The sequence below is a fragment of the Vipera berus genome, assembly GCF_964194415.1.
Source record: "Vipera berus genome assembly, chromosome: 1".
Taxonomy (NCBI): domain Eukaryota; kingdom Metazoa; phylum Chordata; class Lepidosauria; order Squamata; family Viperidae; genus Vipera; species Vipera berus.
Window position 1 is genome coordinate 109,224,355 of NC_138202.1, and position 12,834 is coordinate 109,237,188.

At 42.4% G+C, this 12,834-nt stretch overlaps 1 protein-coding gene across 1 annotated transcript in view; it reads right to left on the bottom strand.

The window, feature by feature from the left end:
• Positions 1-12,834, bottom strand: part of LOC308669854 (mucin-5AC-like) — a 63,438-nt gene that overhangs the window by 21,350 nt on the left and 29,254 nt on the right. Inside the window, exons 27-31 of the mRNA XM_081330767.1 lie at positions 11,832-11,976; positions 6,870-6,916; positions 6,601-6,786; positions 671-4,993; positions 81-164 (exon numbers count right to left, since the gene is read on the bottom strand). Of these exons, the coding sequence (XP_081186893.1) occupies positions 81-164; positions 671-4,993; positions 6,601-6,786; positions 6,870-6,916; positions 11,832-11,976 (4,785 nt within the window). The remainder of the gene's footprint in view (positions 1-80; positions 165-670; positions 4,994-6,600; positions 6,787-6,869; positions 6,917-11,831; positions 11,977-12,834) is intronic.

The following is a 12,834-nucleotide window of genomic DNA, read 5'->3' on the forward strand; positions in this document are numbered from 1 at the left end:
TCAGAAACTATAGAGTACTTATGTGGAAGGATGAGCTCCAATTACATGTACAGTCAAAGGAATTTTTGAATGAAACTCACCAGGAGAAAATAAAGAATCAGGAGTTCCGGATACATGGCAGAAACATGGAGTTACTCTGCTTAAAGTAGTTGCTAGTGTGGAGCCTGATATTGAGAAAGACACAAAATATAACATAGAAATAACCAAATGATATGAGATTGATACCAACTGGAATTGTACTGCCAAACTTTAATACTGTTCTTCATAAATTATGGCAAGAAAAAACTCCCTACCCCTACAAAAATCACAGTTAACTCAAAAATTCTGCAACTAAATTCAGGACCACAGCATTATGCTTAGGAGAATGATTCACCACTGACTATCTCAGAACTATATTTACTGAAATACTGTCAGAAAACATCCAGGTGGAGGCCACATATAGTAGTATGAATTAAACGAACCAGAATGAAGAAGTTGTTTCCTTAAAACATGGGGGAGAATGAAATTTCCAATTAAAATAGATAACTTGCTACCACAGGAAAGCATTTTGATAAATGTGTATTGAAATATCTTGCTGAGAACATGTAAAATAATAATAGAGATTACATGATACACTGCTTTTTGGTTACTGTTGACAGTGGAATAAAAAGAGTTGTAGTTGTTTGCTTACCAGTTGTTACTGCTATACTTGTGGATACCAGGGGTGTGCTTGGACTGATGGTCGATGCAGTGGAGATAATTCCAGAGGTGACTGGTCGTGTTGATGGTGGAGAGGGAAGGGTAGTGGTTGTTTGCTTTCCTGTTGTTATTCTGGCAGTAGTCGAGACAAGTGTTGACAATGGAGTAGAAATGGTAGTAGTTGTTTGCTTTCCTGTTGTTACTGCTGTACTTGTGGCTACTAGGGGTGTGCTTGGACTGGTGGTCGATGCAGTGGAGATAATTCCAGAGGTGACTGGTTGTGTTGATGGTGGAGTAGGAAGGGTTGTGGTTGTTTGCTTTCCTGTTGTTACTGCTGTACTTGTGGATACTAGAGGTGTGCTTGGACTGGTGGTCGATGCAGTGGAGATAATTCCAGAGGTGATTGGTCGTGTTGATGGTGGAGTAGGAAGGGTTGTGGTTGTTTGCTTTCCTGTTGTTACTGCTGTACTTGTGGATACTAGAGGTGTGCTTGGACTGGTGGTCGATGCAGTGGAGATAATTCCAGAGGTGACTAGTCGTGTTGATGGTGGAGAGGGAAGGGTAGTGGTTGTTTGCTTTCCTGTTGTTATTCTGGCAGTAGTCGAGACAAGTGTTGACAATGGAGTAGAAATGGTAGTAGTTGTTTGCTTTCCTGTTGTTACTGCTGTACTTGTGGCTACTAGGGGTGTGCTTGGACTGGTGGTCGATGCAGTGGAGATAATTCCAGAGGTGACTGGTCGTGTTGATGGTGGAGTAGGAAGGGTTGTGGTTGTTTGCTTTCCTGTTGTTACTGCTGTACTTGTGGATACTAGGGGTGTGCTTGGACTGGTGGTCGATGCAGTGGAGATAATTCCAGAGGTGATTGGTCGTGTTGATGGTGGAGTAGGAAGGGTTGTGGTTGTTTGCTTTCCTGTTGTTACTGCTGTACTTGTGGATACTATAGGTGTGCTTGGACTGATGGTCGATGCAGTGGAGATAATTCCAGAGGTGACTAGTCGTGTTGATGGTGGAGAAGGAAGGGCAGTGGTTGTTTGCTTTCCTGTTGTTATTCTGGCAGTAGTCGAGACAAGTGTTGACAATGGAGTAGAAATGGTAGTTGTTTGCTTTCCTGTTGTTACTGCTGTACTTGTGGCTACTAGGGGTGTGCTTGGACTGGTGGTCGATGCAGTGGAGATAATTCCAGAGGTGACTAGTTGTGTTGATGGTGGAGTGGGAAGGTTAGTGGTTGTTTGCTTTCTTGTTGTTATTCTGGCAGTAGTCGAGACAAGTGTTGACAATGGAGTAGAAATGGTAGTAGTTGTTTGCTTTCCTGTTGTTACTGCTGTACTTGTGGCTACTAGGGGTGTGCTTGGACTGGTGGTCGATGCAGTGGAGATAATTCCAGAGGTGACTAGTGGTGTTGATGGTGGAGTGGGAAGGGTAGTGGTTGTTTGCTTTCCTGTTGTTACTGCTGTACTTGTGGATACTAGGGGTGTGCTTGGACTGGTGGTCGATGCAGTGGAGATAATTCCAGAGGTGACTAGTCGTGTTGATGGTGGATAGGGAAGGGTTGTGGTTGTTTGCTTTCCTGTTGTTACTGCTGTACTTGTGCTTATCAGGGGTGTGCTTGGACTGGTGGTCGATGCAGTGGAGATAATTCCAGAGGTGACTAGTCGTGTTGATGGTGGAGTGGGAAGGGTTGTGGTTGTTTGCTTTCCTGTTGTTACTGCTGTACTTGTGGATACTAGGGGTGTGCTTGGACTGGTGGTCGATGCAGTGGAGATAATTCCAGAGGTGACTAGTCGTGTTGATGGTGGATAGGGAAGGGTTGTGGTTGCTTGCTTTCCTGTTGTTACTGCTGTACTTGTGCTTACCAGGGGTGTGCTTTGCCTGGTGGTCAATATTGTGTGTGGTAGGGTGGATGCACTGGATGTTGTGGAAGTGTAAGGCATTTTGGCTGATGTAGGTTTGGCAGTTACTGCTGTTGTGACTGTTTGGCAATGGCTATAATCACAACACAGGAATTGCACCTCATAGTTGACACATTTATATGGTTTCTTTTTCTGTTTTTCATGTTCGCACACTAGTCCAACCTCTACATTGCACTGGAAATTCTGTTCAGGGGCAGGATTCTTAGTGTGCGCATAGTCCTTTGCCTGGCATTTAATGTCTTTGGGATGGTCACAAACCAGTCCATGTGCTCGTATGTCTTCCAAGCGCTCAAAATCACCATCAGGGCTCGTGTTTGGATTGTGGTCATCAAACCATTGGGTCCATTGGCATTTTGGTTGGCAAGATGTGGATGTGGGCTGAATTGAACTTAGTGTAGAAGGCTGGGATGTAGGACGAGTGGTCACAATAACAAGTGGAGTGCTAGACTGAGGTATGTAAGGAGGTGATCTTTTTGTTTGGGTAGATGGCATTGTCTCTGCAGTGGTAGTAGTAATAGGCATTGTTGTTGTGGACAGAAAAGTTGACAATGGAGTAGAAAGAGTTGTGGTTATCTGCTTTCTTGTAGTTACTTCTGCATTTGTGGACAACGAGGTGGTCCTTTTGGTGACAGTCGATGCAGTGGAGATAATTCCAGATGTGACTAGTCGTGTTGATGGTGGAGTAGGAAGGGTTGTGGTTGTTTGTTTTCCTGTTGTTACTGGTGTACTTGTACTTACCAGGGGTGTGCTTTGCCTGGTGGTCAATATTGTCTGTGGTAGGGTGGATGCACTGGATGTTGTGGAAGTGTAAGGCATTTTGGCTGATGTAGGTTTGGCAGTTACTGCTGTTGTGACTGTTTGGCAATGGCTATAATCACAACACAGGAATTGCACCTCGTAGTTGACACATTTATATGGTTTCTTTTTCTGTTTTTCATGTTCGCACACTAGTCCAACCTCTACATTGCACTGGAAATTCTGTTCAGGGGCAGGATTCTTAGTGTGCGCATAGTCCTTTGCCTGGCATTTAATGTCTTTGGGATGGTCACAAACCAGTCCATGTGCTCGTATGTCTTCCAAGCGCTCAAAATCACCATCAGGGCTCGTGTTTGGATTGTGGTCATCAAACCATTGGGTCCATTGGCATTTTGGTTGGCAAGATGTGGATGTGGGCTGAATTGAACTTAGTGTAGAAGGCTGGGATGTAGGACGAGTGGTCACAATAACAAGTGGAGTGCTAGACTGAGGTATGTAAGGAGGTGATCTTTTTGTTTGGGTAGATGGCATTGTCTCTGCAGTGGTAGTAGTAATAGGCATTGTTGTTGTGGACAGAAAAGTTGACAATGGAGTAGAAAGAGTTGTGGTTATCTGCTTTCTTGTAGTTACTTCTGCATTTGTGGACAACGAGGTGGTCCTTTTGGTGACAGTCGATGCAGTGGAGATAATTCCAGATGTGACTAGTCGTGTTGATGGTGGAGTAGGAAGGGTTGTGGTTGTTTGTTTTCCTGTTGTTACTGGTGTACTTGTACTTACCAGGGGTGTGCTTTGCCTGGTGGTCAATATTGTCTGTGGTAGGGTGGATGCACTGGATGTTGTGGAAGTGTAAGGCATTTTGGCTGATGTAGGTTTGGCAGTTACTGCTGTTGTGACTGTTTGGCAATGGCTATAATCACAACACAGGAATTGCACCTCGTAGTTGACACATTTATATGGTTTCTTTTTCTGTTTTTCATGTTCACACACTAGTCCAACCTCTACATTGCACTGGAAATTCTGCTCAGGGGCAGGATTCCTAGTGTGTGCATAGTCCTTTGCCTGGCATTTAATGTCTTTGGGATGGTCACAAACCAGTCCACGTGCTCGTATGTCTTCCAAGCGCTCAAAATCACCATCAGGGCTCGTGTTTGGATTGTGGTCATCAAACCATTGGGTCCATTGGCATTTAGGTTGGCAAGATGTGGATATGGGCTGAATTGAACTTAGTGTAGAAGGTTGGGATGTAGGACGAGTGGTCACAATAACAGTAGCTGGTGTTGTTCCTGCAGTAGTCTTAGTAGCAGATGTTGATGTCAATGGACCACATGGTTCAAAATTGCAGCAGAAGAATCTGACCTCAAAATTGTAGCACATTGGTGGATTCTGATCCTTGTTATTGCAGATCAAACCATCAGTTGGTGTGCATGTTACATTTTGATTGAGAGAATGCAATGTTTCATCGGGATGTTCTTTTGCTCTGCATTCCACTTTATCTGGATGTTTGCAAAGATTATGTCCTTTGGCTCTTATGTTTTCTGGTGTTTCATACTCTCCATTGGTAATTTCATATGATGGATAGCTAAGGTCATACCAACCCATCCATCTACAAACTTTATGCACACACATTGTTGTTCTTGTTGGAGTTGATTCTGTAACACAAAACATAATTGTTTCAATAATGTTTATCGAAAGCCTCTCCTTTTGAGGAGCAGACTTCTTTTGCCTATTGCATAATTTATTATCTAATTGTAGATACTTTTTTTAAAAAAAAAGCAGTACTCTTTGTTATGCTTGTAACTTTAAGGAAAGAAAATATCAAATATGTTTATGTACAGGTAGTCCTCGACTTATAACAGTTCATTTGGTGACTGTTTTCAGTATGATAGTACTGAAAAAAGAGACTTATGACCATTTTTCAAACTTAATATTGGTGCAGCATCCCCATGGTCACGTGATTTACATTTGAATGCTTGACAACTGACTCACATTTATGACGGTTGCAGTGTCCCAGAGTCATGTGATCGCCTTTTGCAAACTTTTGACAAGCAAATCAGTGAGGAAACCAGAATCACTTAACAATCATTTTACTCATTTAAGAACTGCAGTGATTCACTTAACAAATGTGGTGATAAAAGTTCTAAAATGGGGCAAAACTCACTTAACCAATTTCTCACTTAGCAGCATACATTTGTAAGTCATAAGTTTACCTGTATATCTTTTTTTATTTTAGATATAGAGGCATGTAATAAAGCCAAGCAACTCTTGTACTGTAGTTCTCATAATCATATTTTCCTTTGCTTTGGGAAATATATTATTATTATTATTATTATTATTATTATTATTATTATTATTATTATTATTATTATTATTATTATTGATGAAATTGGAAGTGGATGCAAATTCCTCTTTTCATTTATTCTTGTCCTGTCCTGATTCAAATAGCAGACTGTAGAAACTTTGTATACAATTGTTGGATTTTTTTTCTCCTTTTTTTTCTCCTTTTTTAAAAAATATAGCTGGTGCTATTTTTTTACATCTTTTATTTTTAAAAAATGAATAAACAGAAAGAAATTAATATATCAATTTTGTTAAGATTCGAAAATCTTTTTCAGTCAATGCATTCAAAATATCAAATTTAATATGTCTCTGGTGAGAATTGACCCAGCCTGTCTATAATGTCACATTGTGACATTAACCAATAATTGTTTGTTTGCAGATAGATAATAAATGAACTACAGCAGGAAGGCTACCTGCTGCAGACTATGAGATCAGTGTCACGATTTCTTGTACTTCACGGATGGGACATGTGTTATTGAGGATATAAGCACCGTTCACCTCTTTCTCCCTCTGCATGGAAGGGTATAATCTCAACAGGTTTTGGTCTTCTCTGCAAATTTCTATTCTTTTTTACATTCAGCCTGATACTTTCTGTTTCCAGAGGTCGGAACATACTATACAGAAAGAAGTCGATTAATTTCTGCAAAATTCAGTATTCCATCATTGGAGGAAGAAGATTCCTCCTACTCTCAAGATACTTGCAGTGTAGTTTATTTGGGGCCTTTAGGGTTTTGCAAATAACTAATGATTGTATTCACTTTGAAGTTATTCATGTAGATCTAGTGGGGCTGATTCCCATTTCAGTTCATTTATAGTCTTTGCCAGTTTCTCATGTCTTCTAGATGTATTGGGCAAGTATATTGGAAAGGGATCAATGTCAAAAAAGCTGGTGTTAAATCCAGACTATGGAGTGAAATACCTGTTCCACTTGATGTTGTGAATTCAAATGGTGGTTTTGTGGTAGTTCCAGCGCATTGGTAGACTTCTCTATTGATTGTTCCATTGACGCCACAAATTGCAGTCATACACGAACCCAAGCCATCTGTGGTATTGTAAATGACTTGCTTGTAGTTATACCTCTTTCCTTCGTAGTAGCAGTAGCAAGCTGCATTTAGAAAATAAGAATGTGTGGCTAGACAAAGTTGTATCAAACTATTATAGCACTATTAATAAATCTTTTCAAGTTACCTTTAATATCATATTCGCAGCTAATAATGCCTTCGCTGGTACATTTACTGTAAGAAACAACAATGACATATGATTCATTAAAAACATGTTCCAATTTATTTCCTACTAAATTCCACTGAATAGCTTTGCTTGCATATGCCTCAAATAGGAACATTCTTTTAAATACCTCTGGTTTACAATGAATATCATATAGAAAGTGTTATGCTGAAATACAGTTCTCTAGCAACTGAAAGAAAGGGTATAATAATAACTTTAGCATTTTGGTTCTCTAAAAAGCACCCAGGTTTGAGACCTGAGTGCTATGGGAAGGGGTGAGCTCCAATTACTTCTCCCAGCTCCTGCCCACCTTAGCAGTTTGAAAGTATGCAAATGCAAGTAGATTAATAGGTACCACTTCAGTGGGAAGGTAACAGCTTTCTGTGAGCCTTTGGCATACAGCCATGCTGGCCACATGACCACAGAAAATGTCTATGGACAATGCTAGCTCCCTTGGCCAAGAAACAGAGATGAGTGCTATGTCCTAAAGTCAGAGATGAGTGGTCAGGGAAACTTTTAACTTTTATGCAGCTATTAGCTTAAAGAACAAGCATCAATCACTACAATTTATTTTTGGAAGAATTGAAATTTATGTAAATTACTTTAGGAAATATTATTAAGCATACGTATGGTATATATATTAATATATTGTAGAGTGTGTATGATTTCTTCCTTCCTCTCCCCCCCTCTTTCTGTGGGTATGTGTACGTGTGTGTGTGTGTGTGTGTGTGTGTGTGTGTGTGTACACATTAGATTAATATATAGAAGGAATTATTTTAAGAAACAGGGGGAAGACATGCTAAAAGATAATGCTCAGATAAAAGAAACCTGAGTTCTGGATACGACTGTAACTTGAGAAAGTGACTCATGTAAGACCCTCCTTATTTTCATGAATATGAAGGGAGGGAGGGAGGAAAAAAGCAGATTCAGGCTTACAGTATTTTGTTTCTTGTATCCTTCTAATAAAAGTAGATTTAATCTATGTGAATTGATTTCCTAGTGTGGTTTACCCTGAAGAGCTGACACTACTATACACCCCATTGCTGTACCTATCCCCATAGAGACAATTTATGTAAACTCCCATGCTGTTCATTCCTATTCTATATATTGTTTTTATTAACTGGATGATCAGTCATGCAGATGATATCTTGATATTTATTTAAGGAAATAATAAGCTTTTGTCTACCATATTGGCTAATAAAATTGTACATATGGATATAAAGAATTCATGAACCTTTCTTGTCAGTAAAGAATATGCTGTGTCAGACTTTGACCAGACCACTGGAAGGAACAAAAAGATGGTAGAGATTCAAAGCCACAGGCCTTGAGAAAACAGTTTTATTATAGTTACTAAAGACACCATTAAGATAAACAAAACCATCCACTGCAAATGATAAGACTCACACCATCCAATAGACCCAAACTGCAACATCTAGATGTCATTTCCCCTCAATGGGCTTCATCATGGAATAAGGGATGTTTGCTTCTCAGCAAGACAAGCAGGTGACACCTGTGCATTGCAATTGTACTAGCCACATGTGTCTACATGACATGGTCAAAAAAGTCAAGGTGGTAGCATTGTAATATGATGAAACTTTCAACACACTACATTGGCTGCCATCTTATCTTTTAAGGTATGTTTTAGGTATATTGCATATACAAAATGAGCAGAGCTTCACTTGCACCATTGTGGTTGCCATCTTGACTATTTTGATCATACTCCATGGATAATCCTTTTAGTTATTTAGACTTAAGTTGAAAGTTTCAGGCTCCTTGTTTCTGAGTTTGTTTATTCTAACTTATACATGGTAGAATTAAATAAGTGGGATCTTATTTACCCCTCTAATGTTGAATTAGAACACTAATTCTTATATATATAATAACATATATAACATTATTATATATATTATTATATATAACCGTGGTGGCAAATCTATGGCACATGTGTCACAGGTGGCACGCAGAGCCCTCTGGGCATGCACGCTGTTGCCCCAGTCCTAGGCCTTCAGTCCTGTCCATGAGCAACCTACATCAATACCCATGCAGGGTAAGGTTGCCGTGCCCGCCCCCGCCTCCCCAAACATTTTTTAAACTAACCTGCCTTTCAGCTGCATTCCGTTTCTCCGCTTGCTTCTCAGCCTTCACTGCGTGTTTCTGGGTCTATCGATAAAAAAAAAAGTTTCATCAGACTTTCTAACTTCTCGCGAGATCTCAAGAAGTTAGAAAGTCTGATGGAACTTTTTTTTTTACTTATAGTCCCAGAAACACGCGGTGAAGGCTGAGAAGCGAACAGAGAAATGGAATGCAGCTGAAAGGCAGGTTAATGAAACAATGCTTGGGGGAGGCGAGGTCATCTGGGCAGGGGCGGGCACAGAAACCTTACCCTGCATGGTGGCAGGAGGGTGGGGCGCATGCCCTTCCCATGCCAGGCCAGCCCCTGCAGCCCTGGGGCAACCGTGCTGGGTGGCAGTGGGCAGGATGTTGAGGTGGGGGCCGGAAGGCCAACCAAAGCAGCAGTTGGAGCACCAGAGGCTCAGGGAGGGTGCTGAAGTGGGAGATTGGACCATTGGCAAGAGCAACGTGTTTGAGTGGAAAGTGGCCTCAAAACAAGTGGGGCAGGTAAGGAAAGAAATCCTTGCTCTGCCCAGAAATTGCCTTTCTTTCCTTACCAGAAGATGGTAGAGGACAGGAAGGCCTGGAGGAACGTTGTCCACAGGGTCGCGATGAGTCAGACACGACTTCGCAGCTAACAACAACAACCTTACCAGCTCCTTCACAATCCACCGCCGCCGCTGCATGCAAGGAAACAAAGAAAGTTTTTTTGGGGGGGAAAAAGGTCAATCAATCTATTCCAGATTCTCGTGACAGATTGCAAAGTTGGAATTGATTGATTGATCATTCCCCCCCAAAAAAACTTTATTTCTTTGCACACAGCAGTGGCAGCGGATTGTAAAGGAGTAACAGCACGGGGTTGAAAGTCAGGTAAGGAAAGAAAGGCAATTTCTGGGAGGAGCAAGGATTTCTTTCCTTACCTGCCCCACTTGTTCTGAGGCTGCTTTCCACTCAGATGTGTTGCTCTTGCCAATGGCCTGACCACCCACTTCAGTGCCCTCCCTCCCCGAGCCTCTGGTGCTCCACCTGCTGCTTTGGTAGTTCTGTAGGCAGAGCTGCGAAGTTCTCTTCTCTAACAGAGAAGATAACTTCACAGCTCTGCCTACAGAGCCACCAAAGCTGTAGCTGAATGGACGGGTGAGGGGGAAACCTATCCCACTTGTTCCATGGCTGTTTTTGACCAAGGCACATTGCAGCAGCATTGGGTGCAATACGCGAGGTGGCAAACAGCTGGGTCATGCTGAAACTGGCCGTTTGCTGCCTCCTGCCTAATGCTGCTGCCATGAGGCTGCGGAACAAGTTGGGTGGAAAGAAGAAACCTGTATACTGGTTCCTTACCTCCCCCCGGCTTGTTCTGCAGCCTCATTGCAGCAGCATTGGGTGCGACGCGCGAGGCAGCAAATTGCCACAGCTAGAGGTAAACAGCCACATTGCACCAAAACCAGCCATTTGCCACCTCCTGCCCAATGCCACTGCCAGAAGGCTGCAGAACAAGCCGGGTGGTAGTAAGAAACCGGTATACTGGTTCCTTACCTCCACCTGGCTTGTTCCAGGGCCTCATGGCAGGGGCATTGGGTGCAATGCACGAGGTGGCAAATGGCCATGGCCAGAGGCAAACAGCCATGTCACACCGAAACTGGCTGTTTGCCGCCACCTGCCCAGTGCCACTGCCATGAAGTGCCCCTCTGGCTCCTGGGATTGGTGCTGGCATCCTTCGTGCTGGGCATCCTTTGCAGTGAGTTTCTGGAAAGATTTGCGATGGAGGTGGGTGCGATGCACAAGGCGGCAAGTGGCTGTGGCCGGAGGCAAACAACCAGATTGTGCTGATACTGGCTGTTTGCACTTTCTGCCCAATGCCACTGCCATGAGGCCACGGAACAAGTTGGGTGTCAGGAAGAAACCCGTATACTGGTTCCTTACCTCCATCTGGCTTGTTCCGTGGCCTCATGGCAGCTACATTGGGTGTGAGGCATGAGGCAGCAAACAGCCATGTCACGCCAAAACCGAGGGGACAGCAGACTGTGGCTGCTGATGGACACAGTTGGCCCCTATGTGCTTACTATGTGCGGGGGCCGATGGTATCAGGAAGCAGCCGCCCTGGCCCCTGCTTCTCCTTGCCTTGCCCTAATGGCACCCCTGCACTACTCCCTGCCTCGCCTCACTTCACCCCACAGGATGAGCCTCCTGCCCACTGTCCCACCCACCAGAGACCCCCTGGATCTCCCCCAACCCTGCCTGGCTCCCACAGGCATCCCTCCCCACAAGCAGCATCAAGGTGGCCATGCCCAGCCTGGGCACGCCCATCCAGTCTGCCATAACTACTGTAGCCTTGCCCACCCAATTGGCCACACCCACCCAATGGGCCTGGCACCCAATACATAAGTGCGTTTGGCATTGCAGTTTGGGCACTCGGTCTCTAAAAGGTTCGCCATCACTGATATATAATAACACACACATACACACATTTCTTGCTTTATTGTGTGTCTAAAATTAAACTGAAGCTTTTGTTTCTACCAATTAGATTTCTCTAAAAAGAAAATAACCAGCAGCAAGTTGGATGGATTCAGTTACAATAGCAATGGGTACAGCATTGGAAGATTTGAAAGTCCAGGTTAGGGATGCATTATCATTGAAAAAAAATCTATCTGTGTGGTCACTAAGGATCAACAATGCCTTGATAGCACATAGTCAATCAATCATACAAGGAATTAATACATCATTGTAAGTATATGAAAATGAACAGGGTTATTTTGGAGTCATTGCAACATGTATTCTGAATATACCTATTGTACCAAGGCTTGTATTATTACTCACCATGACTGACATATCTCTCCAGTAGTAAAGGTTTCTCCTAACCGATGATAGTTACCCTTATTATCATAACAGCCACAAATGCTAACACATTTCATCTCATCCTCGCTGAAATAAGGCTTATCTCCTGGGCAATGTGGATAGCAGCCTAAGAGGAGGAAAAGGATAAGGGAAAGCCCCCCACAATTACTTGGATGATATTGAATTCAGACAAAGCTAATGATTTACAATCAGCAGCGTTTAAGCTGCTTTGGATCAATTCTAAAACCAAGATTCCACAAATTAGCCTTTTAATAAGTTCTATTACCTTAAAATTGCTAGACTGTTGTAAAAGGTAAACTGAATAATATTGCTTAATATAGACCTGGGCATTTTATGGTCCCTGGTCCACATCTGGCCTTTTAGCTGTCTCTGTCTGGCCTGCATGAGGTCAATTGGAAATTAGAAATCAAATGTAAATAAGTGTATGCCATGCATGCAATATACCGGTAACTGCATTGCTTTTACTTTGAAGACTATTGCTATTGTTTTTTTCCCCAATTTGCATGTTCGTGTGTGCGTGTGCACACACCTTCATAGCCCTATTGTTTTGGCTCTCCACAACAGTTCCAGTTTAGAATTTGTCCTCCCCCTCATTGATTTCTCTGGTATATGTATTTTATAGCTTTGATTAGTTTAATGATCAAATTCTTCCAAATGATATATGGAGGTCTCCTTTTGCTTTTTTTTGGGGGGGGGGGGCAATTCCCCTTCTGAAATTCTCCTCTTCAACATTCCCCAGTATTCCTGATCATTACTGAGAATTAAAAAGATGGATGAAATAGCGGTGTCTTGCCTTGTTATCAATCCTCTCAATCTGCAACTTGGGGTAGAAGAAAATCGATATTGAAAATAAAGATGCAGAAAGAAAAGGTGAACACTCTATTCAGCTCTGTACACCCATCCAGTTCAAACTCACAAATATTAAAGTAGATGAATCACTAAATCTGATGGTTGATTTTTAATT